General features: G+C 49.7%; 1 protein-coding gene across 1 annotated transcript in view; it reads left to right on the top strand.

Annotated features, from left to right (window-relative positions):
* The window catches only part of LOC119403640 (12S rRNA N4-methylcytidine methyltransferase-like), a 119,494-nt gene that overhangs the window by 48,483 nt on the left and 51,579 nt on the right, over window positions 1-19,432 (top strand). The window contains 2 exon segments of the mRNA XM_049418640.1: window positions 5,156-5,250; window positions 17,772-17,979. Of these exon segments, the coding sequence (XP_049274597.1) occupies window positions 5,156-5,250; window positions 17,772-17,979 (303 nt within the window).

Raw genomic sequence — 19,432 nt, 5'->3', positions numbered from 1 at the left:
TGACATGCTTGTCATGTATGACATGACTAACATGCCACGCTCGTGGTGCGCTCCCAGCTGTTTCGCTAGCTTGATATACACGAAAATTGGCATTAGGCGACTTGACTGTATGACGAACGTAAGTGACAGGTTGTAACATAAAATGATGACATGCATGTCCTGTATGATATGACTTGCACGCCATGCTCATGGTGCACTTCTGCCTGTTTCTCTGGCTTGATATGCTCCAAAATTGGTATTGCGCTATGTGACTGTATGACGAACATAAGTGACATGTTGTAACATGGAAATCGTGATGTGTGTCATCTACGACACGACTTACATGCCACGCTCATGGTGCGTTCACGGCTGTTTCGATAGCTTGATATGCACCAAAACTGGTATTGCGCGAGGTGACTGTATGACGAACATAAGTGACAGGTCGTAGCATGAAAATCATGACATGCATGTCATGTACGATATGATATACATGTCAAGCTCATGGTGCATTCGCGGCCGTTTCGCTAGCTTGATATACACCAAAACTGGTATTGCTTGACTTGACTATATGACGAACATAAATGGCAGGTCGTAAATGAAAATCGTGACATGCATGTACGACATGACGTACATGCCACGGTCATGCATGGTGCGCTCGCGGCCATTTCGCTGGCTTGATATTGTTATGTGCCGCTTACCTAGAAGACGAAGAGGAGGAATCAGGAGTCGGTGAGTTGAGGCCGTCAATGATCTTGCGGAGAGTCGGGTCACGGCGTTGCTCAGCAGAGATGTTGAAGAGGTCAGTTATTGTGAGCACAGATGGAATGGTATCGTTCACCGAAGGTTCTGGTGGGTCTACGGGATAACGAGACAGGCAGTCGGCGTCCTGATGCAAGCGGCCAGATTTGTAGACGACAGTGTACGTGTACTCTTGAAGTCGCAATGCCCAACGACCAAGGCGACCAGTGGGGTCCTTCCGAGAGGACAGCCAGCAGAGGGTGTGGTGATCACTGACAACGGTGAAGGGTCTGCCGTACAGATAAGGACGAAATTTGCCGACGGCCCAAACAAGAGCGAGGCACTCTCTCTCCGTTATTGAATAATTCCGTTCAGCTGCGGAAAGAAGGCGGCTGGCGTATGCAATAACGCAATCCTGACCACGTTGATTTTGGCCAAGAACAGCGCCGATTCCATGACCACTGGCATCGGTACGTACTTCGGTGGGTGCAGAGTCGTCGAAATGAGCCAACACAGGGGGCGATGTGAGTAGGTCGACGAGATGAGAAAAAGCTGACGCTTGTGCAGGACCCCAAGAGAAGGGGACGTCCGTTTTAAGAAGGCATGTGAGGGGCTGCGCAATCGCTGCAAAATCTTTAACAAAGCGGCGAAAATAGGAAAATCGTCTCCCCGTAACAATATACACCAAAATTGGCACTGGGCGACGTGACTGCATGACGAACGTAAATGATACAGTGCAGACCACTTATAATGTAACTGCATATAGCGCAGGACCGGTTATAATGCGGTCTTTTTCGATTCCCGTTTACCCTCCCATAGAAGCGCATGTATACGCATACCGCTTATTATGCAGTCCCGCAAGATGAAATACCGTTTATAATGTGGTTGCGAGAAAATATTTCTGACAAAAGCGGTAGCGAGTGCGGTTCTCGAAGGAGGTACGCCGCTGGGGAGGGAGCGACGAGGTCGTTACGAAGGGCGAGGGCACGCACAGTGAACGAACGAGGGGCGGAGGGAGGAAAAAGACCGCGGCAGCGCTGTGCGGGCTCGCCAAGTGGGGAAGGATGGTGGTTGCCTATGCAACGGAGTAGCCTTTGCACCGGCGGCGGCAAGGCTCCGCGGCCGCTTGCCGGCAGCGCGTTACGCGTGGAACGTACGATCGCGTCCTCATCAAGTGCGCTTTAAAGTAAGTTTCCTGTCGGGAAAAGCGTCGTCGTTATCACACTTGCTACAGATATCGCGTTTGCTACCTCATCCGCAAATTGAAAAGTTTTGCGGCTTCATGACGCGAGCTTTCGCCTTTTCTGCCAGTGCGCGGACTTAAACGAGCTTGGCGGGCTTTTGTCGCCGTTGATCTCCCAGGCGCGAACATAAACCGCACAAACTTCGTATCATGCGCGCTGTTCTTGGGTTAGTGCTTGAGTGTGATCTTTTCGACGTCCGATCTTTATGTTGTCATGGAGAAACTTCCCACGACATGCTGAACCGCACGCTAGGCCTAATCAGCATTGGCTGCTTTTCGGTAGCGGTCGCGGGCGATGAAAGTTGCGGTTTGGTGCGGAATCAACGAAACTTTTTGCGATGGCTGCACTTGAAGGGAAGAGAATCATATCGTTAATGAAAGCGAGGGCATGGTTGGCACATGCAACTCTCGAATGGTGGTTCCGGATTCGATTGCAATGTCTTGGACATCGCGTGCGCGCCCGTGAAATCGAACGATCGGTACCGCTCAGCACGTGAAATTTCGGTCGCGATTCGACATGGTTTCTGTGTAATGCGCACACCTCGAGGTGGCCTGAAACGTAGTCGGCGAATTTCCGCGATGGCACTTTGTTTTGTTTGCTTTTTTTCCCCGTGTTCATTTCGTTGGCAATGCGGGTCTTTGGCGGTTAATTTTTGAACATTCGGAGATTTAAGTCGTTGTAAGTGCCCCAAATCGCACATGTCGATTATCGGACACGCGAGGCTACATGCTCAACACGTTTTCCGCAAGTGCAGCCTTTGTAGAACGTTGTTTTGGTTATAGTGCGGTACCGCTTATAGTGCGGATATTCGCGACTCCGGCGACTTACGTTATAAGCGGTCTATATGGTAACGTGCATATCATGATGATGTGCACGTCCAATATGAATTACATGACACTGTCTTGGTTCACTTCCGGCCATTTTGAGTGCATATATACCAAAATAAGTGACGAACATAAATGACAGGTCACGCATTACAGATACCAGAATATGCGCTTCAACAGCATGGTATATACCAGATTGTGCATGCATGACAAACGTGCGATAGTGAACTACATGTCATGACATGAATGACTTCATACGCCTCAAAGACAAACAAGGCGATGTATGCAGCTCCTTGCTGGCTGCTTCGCATCGATTCCCACAGTGCGTGGGATCTGCTCAACATTTTTCTTCATGCAAGTTAAACGACGATTGACTCACACATGCACAACCACTATTATCAATATGCCTCAATCGTTAAACGCATTTCTTCATTCTTGTGCCTATGCAAAACTGCAAACGATTCTGCCTGCAGTAAGAGATCAAAGGCCCTGCAACACCTTTCCAGGTAATTATCGAATGACCTCACTATAGGAATTTATTACCTGACGAATCAACTGTCGCAAAAATTTTCAGAATCCATCAAGTACAAGCGGAGTTGCGGGAATTTTTCGCACGCTCTAAACGCTTGCTCTTTCCTTTCGTCCGAGCGAGCGTGCTCAAAGCTACACGGGGGATTGACAAAAGGACAAGAAGCTGCGTCCGTATGTCATGACCTTGAGCACGTCCTTTCTTCGAATGTGCGGCTCACTTTCGGTGTGATCACGAGCGCGCTGGTGTTATTCTATACGTAGTGTAATTCTAGCACTGTAGAGCGCAGCGCAGGCATGTCGCAGCTTACTGCCTTAGCTGCGGTAATTATGCAGCTCTCGATGCTCAAATCAGCCGGTGGCTGTGTCCATGTGCTTTTTTTTGGATATGTGACGCAGTTGATGTTGAGTATATGGCATCTTTTGTTGAGAGAAGTGCGAGCGATTTGTAACTTACTGTCACTGATCCTGTTAATAGGGATGGCAATCGCCGGGCGGATTCCAAGGGCAGACGTATCGGCCCCCCGAAACGCACCGCAAAAGCGCGGACAATTTAGAGTTAGTCCTTTTGAGTGCCAGCAAACGCCGGTTGTGGTCCAAAGACCGAGTCAGAGCCGAGAGTCGATAACACAAGCGAAAACGAAATATATTCTCGGTTAAGGCAATACAAATATCACAGACACATGCACACTCGGCTGGCACCGGTTACAACTTGACAATATAACTCCGATGGTGTTAACACAACGGGAACTAAACGAACAGATCACGCGCTACAAATGCAGTCTCATGCATTACAGCTTATTCAAGAACATTTAAAGTCCTGAATATTCTACAGCGTACCCAGTCTACAATTCTTGGACGGTACTTGAATGCTTCTCTTCCAGGAAACACTCACGCTAACTCCAGTGCTGGTCGACTGTAGGATTAGGCGTGTTGGTACAACATGATTATGAGTGCAAATCAGCGCAGCCGACAGCAGGGGACAGAAGAGGACACAGAGCGCTGAACATGGTTGGAAGTTCAGCACTCTGTGTCCTCTTCTGTCCCCTCCTGTCGGCTCTGCTGATTTGCACTCATAACCAGTGCTGGTTGTCATTGTTCCGTCGTCCTCAGTCTCGACTGTTTCTCTTCCAGGAAACACTCTCATAACTGGTCACTGCTCACACGGCGTCGTCATCCGATTCTTCCAGATCAACGATCAACTGACCACACAACATCATAAACACGTCTTCTTTGGCTGACGGAGCCACATTCAGCATAACTTCACCATCTCCGGACCGACTGACTCCCTGACTCCAGTGCATACTTTTATTTTCTCTCCCCCGGGTTCTAGAAGCGCGGGAGTGTTCTTCGGCGTGCAGCACAGCCAAAGCTAGGGAAAGAGCGAGATGTTTCTTGATAGTTCTAATTGCGGCGCCGTCACTCAACGTCGCATCATGTTTTCTTTCGAGATGGTTGTAGGCTTTGCCGGGCGTTTGATCTGGTTGTCTGCGTCTGGCTCGAGTGGGTGAGGGGGGAGCGCCGCGCCGGCGTCTTTTAATACTTGTTTTTTCGTTGTTCGCGCTTCTTGGGCGAGCGGCTGGCACCGTGTTATCCCGCTGCCGTTTGAAAGCGGCCGCGCACGCGCTTTATTGACGCGCTCATTTGTGACACTTACTTTGAAATTTAATTGTAATTTCCATTCCGTGCACAGCGCTGTCATGTTTGGCTCACATGTTCGCAGGAGCCTCTACTGCCAATGGGCAGCATTTCCTTACCAAATTCAAAAAGTCTTGTAGGACCCCTTGTCCACTTATTGTTTATTAGTTATTAATGCCTGCTTATTATTTTTCGCCTGCTCAGGTTGCACAGGCCATAGTGGACTCTCGCTTCTTGATGAAGAACCTGCGCACAACCACTGAGCTGGCACACATCATCGAAGTGGCCCTGGCCGACACGTGAGCATTGCACGCTTGCTCTCGACGTAGTTTGTATGCAAAGGCCACTGCAGTGGCTAGCATTGTCAAACTGTAGTGTCTCACTTTGCTAATGCTACTAAAGCAATCTGCATTAAGCTGTAGAGCTGGTGATTGTCTCATGAACAGCTTTTATGTAGCAGTTAGGCTCACTGCATGGTTTAACCTTGATAATCATCTTAATACTCTCCTGTCAACTAATATGTTCTCTTCTTTTTCTTTTTATGAACAACTATTTTCATGATCAAAATTGTATTTTTGCCAGAAAATGTCTTTTTGCTGGCTTTTCATAGTGGATCTACTCATATTTCAAACTGCATCTCTCATATATACAGTCGAACCCACTTATAACGATCCCAGATATAACGATCTATCGGTTATAACGACCATATTTGGGTGCACTTACGATTTTCCTATGCTAACTATTGAAGCTGCGTCCAGATATAGCGAACATTTTTCAAAGCCTCCTACTTTTACAACAAACACTTGAGACGCGGTCGCGGTAAAAATATGGCGCATACGAAGCGAAAAAAAGTTAAAGCATGCCTTCTAAAGCGTGACAGGGGCGCGCGCTCGCGCATGCCCCGCTCCCATTTACTTGCGACTAAGATACCCAGATCGGCGAGCACCGCACGCAGATTTCAAACGCTGCGAGCGAGGTCGCTCACTTTCCAGGCGTTTCTTCAGTGGTAGAATGGCAGTGAGGAAAAAAAAAAAATAGTAGGCAGCATGAAGCCTTGCGGTCAGCTTTCGCACGGTGACCTTTCCTGACGCCGTTCTCTGTAGCTATAGTATACGACCGCCTGCGATGAACCAAACAATGCCTTGGAACGCAAGAAGGCATAAATGCAAGAAGTGATAACCGCGATAACTTTCCATCGCAAAAAGGTTCACTGCGTCCCTAAACTCGTCGACGCCACATGTGCCGCAAAAGGTCGTCCGTCTTTTCGGTAACGGCAGAGACCGGTCGATCGGTGATTACGACTTCCGCGCGATTGCGGCGATGCTTTCGCGGGTAAGCATCAGAAAAGAGCGAAGGTGAGGTGGCGGCCGTCGATGAACGTGCCATTATGCCTTATAGCCGACGACCTTATCACAGTCATCTGTAGATATCTGCTCGGCTGCGCGTGTGGCGTACGCCGTACACTGCGCGGATTGACGGCGGTACGAGCGCGCCATGCTGCCGTTCCCAAGTTCGCCGCCGCCGCGTCGTGCGAGACCGCTTTAAAGTGCGCGTCGCTTTGTAGAAACGAAAGTAGCTCGCTGTTGTTGAGCGGTGCGGGCACCGAGAAACGTCGATGCACTGACAGCGAGCGTATACTGCGTGTTTGACTAGGTGACAACTGAAGTGCGCCGCGCATCGTCGTGCAGGGCTGCGAGAGCATCGCGGAGACGTAGTGCGCGTTGCTTGGAAAATGCTTGTTTTCGCCGCGTTGACCGAAGAGGCTAGTCGCCGCACCCGTGCACGGTCCGGAGTGAAGCAAGCACGAAGAACGTACAAACGCGCGCATGTACGGCATACAGCAAGCGGCCCGGCAGTGACTCCGCGACCCGAGTAGGCGACGCGCTGCACGCAACTAGCCAGGGACGATCGGCTCCACGTCGCGGTACCGCGCTTCGGTGAAACGGTGTCGGTTCATTGCAAAGGCGGTTAATTCACTCGTGACCACGCAGCGGGCGTCGCTTCACGACGCGAAAAGGCTTAGCTTGTCACCGAAGGGGTTGTTAGCACTTTAATAAAAGTGCACAAAGGAAAAAAAACGGCTTGGCCGCAAAGCGCACGTTTTTAAGGGCGAGTCCATATACAACGAACTACTGATATAACGACCACTTTTCGCGACACTTTCGAGTTCGTTATAAACAAGTTCGACTGTATTATGGTTTTGGAATGTTAAACCCCAACAATTAATATTATTGTATTTCAAACTTACTACATGTTTCTGGTGGTGCATAATTCATCGCAACAATCTCAATTATTATTATTGTATTTCAAGCTTACTACGTATTTCTGGCACTGCGTAATCCATCTCAACGATCTGAATTATTATTATTGTATTTCAAACTTACTACGTATTTCTGGTGGTGCGTAATCCATCAGAACAATCTCACCGCCAGATTACTGCGTAATCTGGCGGTGAGGTTGCAGTGCCAGATTACTGCATAATCAGACTCTGCGAACGTTCACCCACCGTGGGAATGATGGGAAGTACAGGCTTTGGATTGGATTGCGTTAGCTAGCGAACTGTCTACAAGTCTTTTTCTGCAGTTTCTTTTTCGCACGCAGCAGCTGTATCCTGCCGCAATAATTGTACTTTGTTCTCTGGCGTGGGTATTAGGTTGCGGCTCAAAGCACTCAAGCGGTGCCTTTGCTGTTGAAAGTGGCCGGAGCACGCCACATCTCTTGGTTTGCGGCGACATTACGGCTCTTCAGTTTGGATTTGAGAGTTTTAGCAGAGCGTTGTTCTTGCACTGCTCCGCACAGATGTAGCATCCCATGCCAGTACAGGAGACTGCATACAGTTCACGTTTTTTTTTCTTTTTTTTACTTTTGATAAGCTCGTCTTGCCAAGACGCTGTGAGCTCGGCTGAAAAACAACCACGAAGCGACCCAGGCGTGCGATCATGCTATGCTGACTTGGCTTTGCGGCGGAGCAAGAGATGCGTTGTAGCACTGCTCTAACGATAGTTCTGCGCATGGGCAGGCGTGCCTGGGGAGCTACGGAGCTATTCTCGATGTGTCCCCCTCGTGGACTGTCCACTTCGGCCACCGCTGATTGACGGGAGCTCGGAAAGCAATGCGCCCCCTGTTTCCTGTTCTTCTTCCGCAGTGTCACTTTGACGCCACGAAGCTTTCACAATTATAGACACAAACAAGAGCGACGAAATTCGCTTCAATGCAATGAATGCAGGCTCCAGAGCATTTGGGCGCACATCTGGAGGCAGTGCATGAACTTGAATCACGTTATCCCTTATATTAGGTTTAATACAGCCGCCCGCCTAACGCACTTGTAAACACATTCTTTGCATCATTCTGAAACATCTGGGACACATTCACATACTAGTTCAGACTTGTCAAGTTTGTTTAAGTGTCCTGTCACTGCACATTTCGTCCACTTCCTTTCTCATTACACTGGGAATGTGCTGGTGGGTTCGGTGCGCCGACGTGGTCAAGAACACGGCGTCACGGCTTGTCGCTTTTTTGAGTACCTGAATGCGCTGCGCCAAAGTGGATATTTTCACTGGGTGGACACATCGAAAATAGCTCCCCTGGCATTGCAACAGATGATTAATGTTTCTCACTGGATGCAGTATTTTTATTTCGATAAGTAGATGATGTGTACTTTTTAGGGGCAAACACACGTTTGTTTTCGCTGCTGTAAAAAAAAAAATTCAATATTTGGGGACGGCCACACAAACTTTTTTCAATAAGTTTTACACACAGAAGAAAGAAGCAAATTTTAATTGAAAACCACTTCATATTGTCACGTGGTCGTGGCGTCGACGAAGGCAGCAGTCAGCAAGTCGAGATGAAACTCTTTATTAGGCCGAACTTGTGGCCGAGAAACTGAAAGCTACAACAATACACTGATAGCGGCGGACAGAGCGTCGACCGTCGATCAACTAACAAGCAGTCAAGCGCGTCGGCTTTTATACAGGCGCTATGGAACTTTCCAGCAATATCGCTGGTGGCGGCGTAATCTCTCGACAAAGCTGGAACATTCGCGTGCGGCACGCAATCTTAACAAAACGATCTACTAAAATCGTGAAGCTTCTCGAACACTGCTTCACGGCCAGCGTCGAGCGTTGATAACCATCCTTGCTGGTCAAACTCGAACACATCAAAATAAAAGAAGAAGCGGCCGTGGCATTGCCCCCCTCTGAAAAAGCGTCGTCCCGATGCTTGCGACAGAACATGCAAAGGAAAAAACAAGTGCATACACAAATAAATTACAATAACAAAGGAAAAAGTAGAGTTCTCAGGTTCGCTAACGCGCAAAAAACGGCTTAAGGCGCACGACACGGACGACTTCAGGTCGTGCGCGCCGTCGCTGGGAGTTCGTAATGCCGTCCGGGACGACCTCGTAGTCAAGAGCGCCGTGACGTCGAAGCACCTTGTATGGGCCGAAGTATCGCCGAAGAAGTTTTCCACTGAGCCCACGTCGGCATATCGGCGTCCAGACCCACACACGGTCACCGGGTTGGTACTCCATGTGGCGTCGTCGAAGATTATAGTGACGGCTGTCGACCCTCTGCTGGTTCTTGATGCGCAAGCGGGCGAGCTGTCGAGCTTCTTCGGCGCGTTGCAAATAGGTGGAAACGTCGAGATCGTCTTCGTCGGTGGCGGTTGGTAGCATTGCGTCGAGCGTCGTTGCCGGGCTCCTTCCGTAGACCAGCTTGTACGGCGTCATTTGCGTCGTTTCTTGCATGGCCGTGTTGTATGCGAAGGTTACATACGGAAGGATGGCATCCCACGTCTTGTGTTCGACGTCGACATACATGGCCAGCATGTCGGCGATGGTCTTGTTTAGCCGCTCGGTGAGGCCATTGGTCTGTGGGTGGTACGCTGTGGTCCGGCGGTGGCTTGTTTGGCTGTATCTCAGTATTGCCTGAGTTAGGTCAGCAGTAAACGCCGTACCTCTGTCGGTGATGAGGACCTCTGGGGCGCCATGACGCAGGAGGATGTTCTCAACGAAGAACTTTGCTACCTCGGCGGCACTGCCTCTGGGTAGGGCCCTTGTCTCGGCGTAGCGGGTGAGGTAGTCGGTAGCTACAACGATCCATTTGTTTCCGGTATTGGACGTCGGGAACGGCCCCAGTAAGTCCATCCCAATTTGCTGGAACGGCCGTTGAGGTGGCTCGATAGGCTGCAGATGTCCGGCTGGCCTAGTTGGCGGTGTCTTGCGTCGCTGACAGACCCGGCAGGTCTTGACGTAGCGAGTTACGTCGGCGACAAGGCGCGGCCAGTAGTACTTTTCTTGTATTCTTGCGAGCGTGCGAGAAACACCCAGGTGTCCAGACGTTGGGTTGTCATGCAGAGCCTGGAGGACTTCTGGTCGCAATGTCGAGGGCACTACGAGAAGGGAATCGGCTCGAAGCGGCGAGAAGTTCTTCTTAAGGAGAACACCGTTGCGCAAGAAAAACGACGTCAGTCCTCGCGTGAATACCTTGGGAACAAAGGTGGTCCTTCCCTCGAGGTATTCCACAAGGCCCCTGAGTTCTGGGTCCGCTCGCTGTCGTTCGGCGAAGTCTTCGGCACTTATGGTTCCCAAGAAGCAGTCATCCTCCATGTCGTCCTGCGGCGGTGGGTCGACGGGGGCGCGGGACAGGCAGTCAGCGTCGGAGTGTTTTCTTCCGGACTTGTAAACGACGGTTATGTCAAATTCTTGAAGTCGTAGGCTCCACCGTGCGAGGCGACCTGAAGGGTCCTTCAAGTTAGCTAGCCAACACAAGGCGTGGTGGTCGCTCACAACTTTGAAGTGCCGGCCGTAGAGGTAGGGGCGAAACTTCGATGTAGCCCAGATGATGGCCAGGCACTCCTTTTCTGTTGTGGAGTAGTTGATTTCTGCCTTTGATAGCGACCGGCTAGTATAACTGATGACCCTTTCGAATCCGTCGGTCTTTTGCACAAGGACGGCGCCGAGTCCTACGCTGCTTGCGTCGGTGTGGATTTCCGTATCGGCGTATTCGTCGAAATGCGCAAGTATGGGAGGCATCTGCAGGCGTCGTTTCAATTCTTGAAATGCTTGAACTTGCGACGTTTCTCACCTGAATTCGACGTCGGCCTTCGTGAGTTGCGTCAGTGGCTCGGCGATCCGTGAAAATTCCTTGACGAAACGTCTGTAATAGGCGCACAAGCCGAGAAAACGGCGTACGGCCTTCTTGTCGGTGGGCGTCGGGAAGTCAGCGATGGCAGCTGTTTTCCGCGGGTCTGGGCGAACACCATCCTTGCTGATCAAGTGAACCAAGAACAAGAGCTCCTCGTACGCGAAGCGGCACTTTTCAGGCTTCAAGGTGAGTCCGGAGGTCTTGATTGCTTGAAGTACAACTTCAAGGCGCCGAAGGTGTTCGTCGAAGTTTTAGGAAAACACAACGACGTCGTCCAAGTACACGAGACACGTCTGCCACTTCAAGCCGGCCAGTACTGTATCCATAACGTGTTGGAATGTCGCAGGTGCTGAACAAAGACCGAAGGGCATGACCTTGAACTCGAACAGGCCGTCTGGTGTTATAAAAGCAGTCTTTTCTCGGTCTCTCTCGTCGACTTCTATTTGCCAGTAACCGGTCTTGAGGTCCATCGACGAAAAGTACTTTGCGTTGTGTAATCTATCCAGGGTGTCGTCTATCCGGGGAAGGGGATACACGTCCTTCTTCGTGACTTTGTTCAGGCGACGATAATCGACGCAAAGACGTAGAGTTCCATCCTTCTTCTTCACTAGCACCACCGGGGATGCCCACGGACTCTTCGACGGCTGGATGATGTCGTCGCGTAGCATTTCGTCGACCTGTTTCTTCACGGCCTCGCGTTCTCGCGTCGAAACTCTGTACGGGCTCTGACGGAGTGGTCTGGCGCTTTCCTCTGTTATGATGCGATGTTTTGCCACGGGAGTCTGCCTAATTCTTGACGACAACGAAAAGCAGTCCTTGTATTGCAAGAGCAGGGTTTTGAGCTGTTCTTGTTTGTGCTTCTGAAGGCTGGGATTGATGTCGAAAGCTGGTTGCGGCACTTTATTCGTTGGAGTAGGCTCGGGAGAATCGGTGAGGCCGAAAGCATTGCTGGCTTCTACGATTTCTTCGATGTAGGCGACCGTCGTGCCTTTGCTCACCCAGCACCTCCACCAGATGTCACGTGGTCGTGACGTCGACGAAGGCAGCAGTCAGCAAGTCGAGATGAAACTCTTTATTAGGCCGAACTTGTGGCCGAGAAACTGAAAGCTACAGCAATACACTGATAGCGGCGGACAGAGCGTCGACCGTCGATCAACTAACAAGCGGTCAAGCGCGTCGGCTTTTATACAGGCGCTATGGAACTTTCCAGCAATATCGCTGGTGGCGGCGTTATCTCTCGACAAAGCTGGAACATTCGCGTGCGGCACGCAATCTTAACAAAACGATCTACTAAAATCGTGAAGCTTCTCGAACACTGCTTCACGGCCAGCGTCGAGCGTTGATAACCATCCTTGCTGGTCAAACTCGAACACATCAAAATAAAAGAAGAAGCGGCCGTGGCAATATCATTCTGTTGAAAGTTCGGTAAACAAGCGTCACGAATCTTAAGAATGAAATCCATCCGAAGTTGATGGAGGTTGAAGTGCCGCTCAAGGATAGACAGCTAGATTCCCCTCTTGGTATTATGGCATGAAACTCCTACGCATTAGTACGTGGCCAGGCCAAGTCCACTTTTTGCAGCAAAGCTCTCTTTTGTCTAACATGTGCCGTATTAAAGTAGTAGTATTTGGCATCCACTGGGCTGAGCTGGCAGGGCACATGGTCTCGCTTTGACCAATCAGCTGTAAGCATGTGCATTTCAAATCCAGTGGCACGACACTACGCTATACACCAGAGCACGCCTGTCTCGCACCCAGGCTGCTGGCGAGCCGAGCGGATACTCTCGCATCCAGATGCCGGGCTGACCGGGGCTGCCAAGGCGCGCGCGGGCTGCACCAAGTAAACAGGGCAAGCTGCAGTTCTGAGGCTTTAAAGTGCGAAAAAGTACCCGTTCACGCCGCTTCTGCGTATGAGAGCTCGTGTGGGCACTACTGCGTCGTCTTTGGATGCCACAACAAGCAGCGCAACAAGAGGATATTAGCGTTGTCTGCGACGATTACGACGCGCCACGGAAATAGTGCCGGTGCGGTGTTTTCAGCTTCGCCGCGAGTGGATAACTGTGATTCAAGCAAAAAAACTAGGAGCCGAGTGAAAATGCGCGAGTAAGTACACTAACAGCGTGTATTCCGCAGTGTGATGCCCACCTCTTTTATTTTGCGAACCTAATTTGCGTGACACGCAGCTGGGTTGAAGGCAGGCGCGAGCTTTGTGTGAGCGTGCACCTCATACCTTTGAGCGTTTCCTTTGACGAAAATGTAGTGCAAGGTAGTGCTTTCAAGCACAAGCAATTAGCATGCTTTGCCACTTTCAACGTAGTATTAAGCTTTAGTGCTTTTGATGGCATTCACGCCTTCAAGATTTCGTCTTCAAAAGGTAATAAATGGCACGGTGCTCCTCAACAGCTGGCCAGAATTTCGTGCTTTCATTTCAGTGTTTGATGTCCCCAAATTTATTTGGACACGAGCAGTGATTCCACTCCTGCGCCAACTGCGCCCAAGTGCGCCAAATTGTATTTACTGCGCCATCCTGATAATATCGACGAAGTTTGCGCCAAACTGCGCCAAAGCCTCGGGTTTGGGGGCGTCTATCACCGGCAATCGCACCGCCGGTGCGTCAGAACATGTGCAGCTCGATCTTGGGGCTGCCAATAAAGTCGCAATCATGGACCAAGAATTATTCCGCTGAATAAATAGCGCTCGCGCGTGCGTTCCGAGTAAGCCACGATGCCATGCACGGTGCCGACGCAGCTTCTGTTCTGCAAGTCGGCTCGACAGCAAAACGCGCTCTCCGCAGAGGCTCGTGACATCTAGGCCTATCGGTAGCGAGAAAGTGCGACGGCGATTCATCGGCGGACGTCGTCTGTTCCAGAAACGCTGCTGATAGCTCGTTTCAAGCGTCGCACGGCACGTAAGGAAAGCAATGTTTAGTAATAACTACATGAGTGCCGCTAAAATGTGTCACTATAATTCTGTTTCCGGACATCGCGGAATGAAATCTGGGATCGCTCGCAGTAGATATATGGGACAATATCGAATTTTCCTTGCTTCACATTTATGGAAGAGCACGCGAACGGTGGAAACGCGTTGACACTTTTCCTCAGATATACTTTATCCATGAATCTTCATCCAGAACAGCTTTTTCGTAATTCCTTCCGCCAGCACGTCTGAGTTTGTAATCACTCTGCGGTAAATAGCCCCTAAAAGGCCCTGCCCTTTCGAGCTCACGTGCTAGGGTTCCAATTCGAATTTTTTGCTTGCTTTTTAAAAATGTCATCTCATTAGTAAAATCATATCTCCTGGTCGGAGCAGCCGCAAATGCGCAGCTGTCATTAGCGGGCCCGTCGCTGACGGCCCACAGTGAAGCGGCTACGCCATGTTACACGTCCGCCCCTCGCTTTCGGGGATCAATAGCTAACGGTTAAAAAAACTCAGCTTCGCTTAAGAGCGAAGCAATGAATGCGATACCAAAAAATTGTATTGTGAAACGAAGTAAGACTAGCAGCTAACTCTTTTGGATCCGATCTCGCGTAACTCAACAAAACGCTGGTTTAAGGGAATATGGCCCTTCCAGGAACCGAAGCGTTTTCTTGCTCTGAGTTCTCTAAACGCGAAGTAAACGTTGAGAACACAGCAAGTTTACAAGCCGTCTGCTGATGCCTCGAGATAGCGCGCGCGCAAGCGACTGCGCCCTTCGAGTGATGCGGTCCCCCGCCCCCCTTCCGCTCCCCTGGCGTCCCTTCATGCTCCTTACAAAAGACGGGCGGGGCGTTTCCTCTCTGTTTGATCAGCAATCGACGGCAGGCCCGCACGCGGGAAGATGTTATCTCATGCGCTGTCACTGCGGCGGAGACAGACGGCCGGCTAGTTTAATCTCCGCTTCAGCCGCGTTCGTCGCCAGCGCTCGCGAGCTTTTACCCGCGGCTAGAATGCGCGTAGTGATGTTATTAATTTGGACTTTATACGGAAAATTACGGCAACGGCGACGGCAAAAATCCACCGAGTGTGTCCATATAATTGCTATCGCAAGCGTCAATGTACGGGTCAGATTTTGCGCCCCCCCCCCTCTTACGTGATTTGGGGGGGGGGGGGGCCCTGCCCCCTCTGTGCGCACGCCTATGCTCCTGAGATTATTTTTTCCATGAGATTTGCAATGAATCGAAATATTTCTAGCCTTCATAAGAGCCCCATAATAATACTCAGGTGCTTGAATGTTAATGCAATATGCTTCTGTATCGCAGTCCAGGTTGTAAAATTCGCTGCTCCAAAGTGCTCCCAGATGCAAAATTATCTGCTCCAAAGTGCTCCAAGATGAAACTTTTGCTGCTCCAAAGTGCTCCAAAACGGAAATTTTGCTGCTCCAAAAATTGCTCCAAATCAGAAGTCCTCGGTAGCATCACTGCACGAGGCATCCAGCTGCACATAATACATATATCGGCACGTAAGTAAACAGTACTCGCGCCAGCGTCCATTACGTCGCAGGCGTAGCTAACCGGCTTAACTAAGAGTAGCACAGTTTCGCTTGTAAAGCACCATCGTTACACGAATAAAATAGCGCAGGTAGCTTCCAAAAGGGATCGCTGAACGATACTTCAGGTTATACTCTCTGATAGCACACTTTTGTGAGCAAGACGCATTATTGTAAGAGCGCCCGTGAAACAAAAAATTACGTTCCGCGAAACCACCCGTAAAGCGTACTCTAATTATTACGCGATGCATGCTGAAATGATGAGCTTTCACAAAAGTTTGTGCACAACTTGTAATATGGGGCAACAAAACATCGTTTCACTCTTTCGTGAGCTGCAGTGCAATTACGATTCACGCGTACTGCAGCGAGAACGTTTTTTTACAAATGTAACAGCGTACGTATCTGACGAAGTTGCTTCCGCAGCCCACTCAGCACGTACTGTATACATTGTGGACTTGCATGAGGAAGATGTTCTTGATGTTCCAATAAAATCAGCGAAAATGTCCAGGCTAGAAAAGACGCGAAACATGCTCTCCAACAGGCTGAGTTTTGGAAGTTTCACGTTTGCTCTGTGTAGCATCTGCTGGCGTGGCAGCCCGCGCATGTTGTTTCGTCGCGTGTGCAATAGATGGCGCGACGCGCGATGCAAATATGGCGATGCGCATGGAATTCGCTGTGTTCTGGTCTATACTCGGTTACAACCTAAGAGAGAATGCCAGCTCTACCCACAGCCATGGCTCACACAGAGAATTTGCGTAAGTGCTCTATCTAGGAGCGCCTACTCATTTTCGTGACATCAAGCGCTTCTCAAGTGTTTCAGGTAGTTTACTTTCGCATACAGACATTCATTTGTGTCGCTGGTTTTAGGTCGAAAACTTAAATGACCAGGTAAATTTTGTCAAGGGCGCTGACATCGTTGCTCAGCAAAACTTCATGTCTGAGTTAGTAACGACGCACCTTTAAAGATTAGCCGAGAAGAAATACGTATGATTCGAGCAGAAACCAGCTAGCACAACTGCCTTTCACGGGCAGGCATTCCGTGGTTTTGTGGGCAGAACTGACATAGGTTGTAACCGATTATAGTCGTGCATGTAGACTATTCTAACCACACGTGACATTGCTAGCCAGTCGTGCAGACTCATGCCGTCATTTATGCATAAGATTGCGCCGTCATTTATGCGTCAGATTGCGCTGACCATCTCCTTGCAATTTTCCGGCTCGATAAGGGCGGATACATGGTTTTGTTGGATACATGGGTCATTTCTCAAGCGTCGTAGCGCTATAACACGCTGCAACACCATGCTCCAATGAAGCTTAAAATATTTCCGGCTTGGCCTGCTCGCACAATCGCTGCAATCATTCTCCATGTCCTCGCACATCGGTAGCCCATCATAGCTTCACATCACCAACTATCTGGCCCGCATCGGCCGGACATGGTGACCCTTATGTATGGGCAACATGGGAGGCTCCGTGTACGCGCCGCCCTCAGGGACTTTTTACACGCGCCTGTGTGGATTGGCTGTAAAAACAATGGCCCGGTAGCCTTTGGGTGTTGTTATGTTAAAATTTTAGATTTCGAAGAGCCGAAAAATACCTTTTTTGATTGTACAAACTTCCCGATTTAACGAAATAATTCTAGGGGGTCGTCAGTTTGTTAAATTGAATTTGAACTGTATAAAGAGGATTGTTGTACTCGGTAGATTTCTCGGTTTGATTGATCACGTGGCTGTGAGCAGTGGCAGAAAACCCCTTCCTGAAGCTGTATTGCTGCTTCAGTCTACGTGTTTATCTCATCCTGTTCAAAATTACCTTCATAAATATTTTTTGTAATACTGAAGGTATGCTGATGGGTCTATATTTCTTGAAATTTTGAACATGTCCCTTCTCGTGTAATTATTTAATGTTGTCATTTTTACAGCTCTCTGGTACATTTGAAGATGCACTATTCGAAACTAAGCTTTTTTCACTGTTTGAAATGACGTGACAACTCCCTCAGTCAGTTCGGTGGATCCATCAAGGGCAGCGTTATTTTCAATAACACAGGAAAAAGTGCATGCAAAAATACTCAGGCCCATAGCCAAATGTTTCTAGTGGCTGGTCCAGTACAGTGCGCCGTAATATAAGGTTTCTGAAAGTTTATTACGCAAAGATACGAAAAAAAAATAAACGCAGCATGCTACCACTGGAAGAGTGTGATGGTGCATATGGTGCAGCCGTAGCAGCAGCAGTGTGGACTCCCTGGGGCGGCCGAGCCACCCGGCTACCAAGACGTTCATGGCGCTGCGCATCCTGGTCAATAACGAGCTGAACGAGCTGCACTGGGCCCTGTCATTGCTGCGGTGGTGGCTGCGGCCAGGGGCACGCCTGGCCGTGCTTGCATTCCACTCGCTGGAGGACCGCATCGTCAAGAGACATTTCCAGGCAAGGTCATTTTGACGCAGCTGCTCTTGCATAATCGTGTGCAGTCGAATGCAATCTGCAGTCCTCTGAAGACACAGCACTATTGTGTGTCCATGCTCGTGTGTGTATTCTGCACCTGTTGACAATTTCCTGCATTGCTTGCTGTTCAGGATGTCATGGGCAGTGCTTTCATCCAAAATGGGGAGGAGGGACCGCTGCACTGTGAAAGGTCCTTAATCAAGGCTAGTATGGATTGTAATAGGACACAGATACTAGCGTAAAGGGGACGAGAAGGACCGCGCTCATGGCTACAGTAGTGTTTAGGGGGGGGGGGTTGCTCCAAACGGACACATATGCTGTACCACTTTCCATATGCAGGGGTGGAAGTGCTGTGCCATTTGCGCCACACTGCGCCATCTTGCTCCAAAACGCATTATTGCGCCGAAACTGCTCCCAAGCGGTCTTTGGTGCATGGCCTCCGCGATGGGCTCCGGTGCGCTTCCGGAGCCGATCACCGAGGCTACGCTTGGTACCTTTATGTGCCGCTGTCATGCATGTCATGGCGCGCCTATGTGAGCTTATATCATCATCACATCACTTGGGGTGCTCTCGTGATGTTGTCAAAGGCGCAAAAAAGCTAGCGAGCCCGTACAGGAGCTAGCTACAAGAAAGTGAGTTGTGCGGCCATATGCCATATCACCCATATTTCGATTGTGACGCCGGCGGCAACGGAGTTTTTTGGTGCGCTGTGCGCACAAGGCGGTTAGAGACACTGGAAAAATTTCGGAGTGTCGCATTTGTTTTCTGCGCACCGCCGCCGATGCGATTGGCTTACTCGCATCACGTGACCTCTCACCACCATATCCCTTCCAAGCGCTTTGGGTGCAGGCGCGTTGAATGCAGAACGTGGCCGGACATTTTGCAGTATCATGGTCTACCATGGTCCCTAGAAGTACTTCGTCGCTTTTTTAAACACGTCATGCGGATGCCAGAGAGTAGCTCACCAGCAACCGAACGTAATCTGGGAATCTTGTTTATTTTTGCATTCCGTGGGAAAAATTAACGTCAAAGAGTGTCATTCTGCGTGGCTGCATAGTTGGCCGGAATGAATTTGCCCCCCTCGAAGAACACTCCTTTCTGCAGCGAACTACACGAACATTGCTGGAAAAGCTGTCATGGGACAGGACACTTCACCTTTTAGGTTTGCTATGTTCAGCGATATTGGAAACTATATACTACATACCTTTCTATTTGCTCGGCTGTTTATATCTCGATCTGTTGAACAGATTGCGCATGCATTTCGAGTTATAAGCGTGTCACGCACGAGAACGAAATCAAAGGTTTATTAAAATAAAAACTGTTGACTGGTATATCTTGAGGGCAATTGTGGCATGATCATTTGCAAATGCTCAAAACAGAAGCGTGGAACTCTGTTGATGAGCTTGGTATAAGGCAATATTAAGCGTATTTTTTA

This window comes from Rhipicephalus sanguineus, chromosome 8, assembly GCF_013339695.2.
Source record: "Rhipicephalus sanguineus isolate Rsan-2018 chromosome 8, BIME_Rsan_1.4, whole genome shotgun sequence".
NCBI lineage: Eukaryota > Metazoa > Arthropoda > Arachnida > Ixodida > Ixodidae > Rhipicephalus > Rhipicephalus sanguineus.
This window is presented reverse-complemented; position numbering and strand designations above follow the sequence as displayed.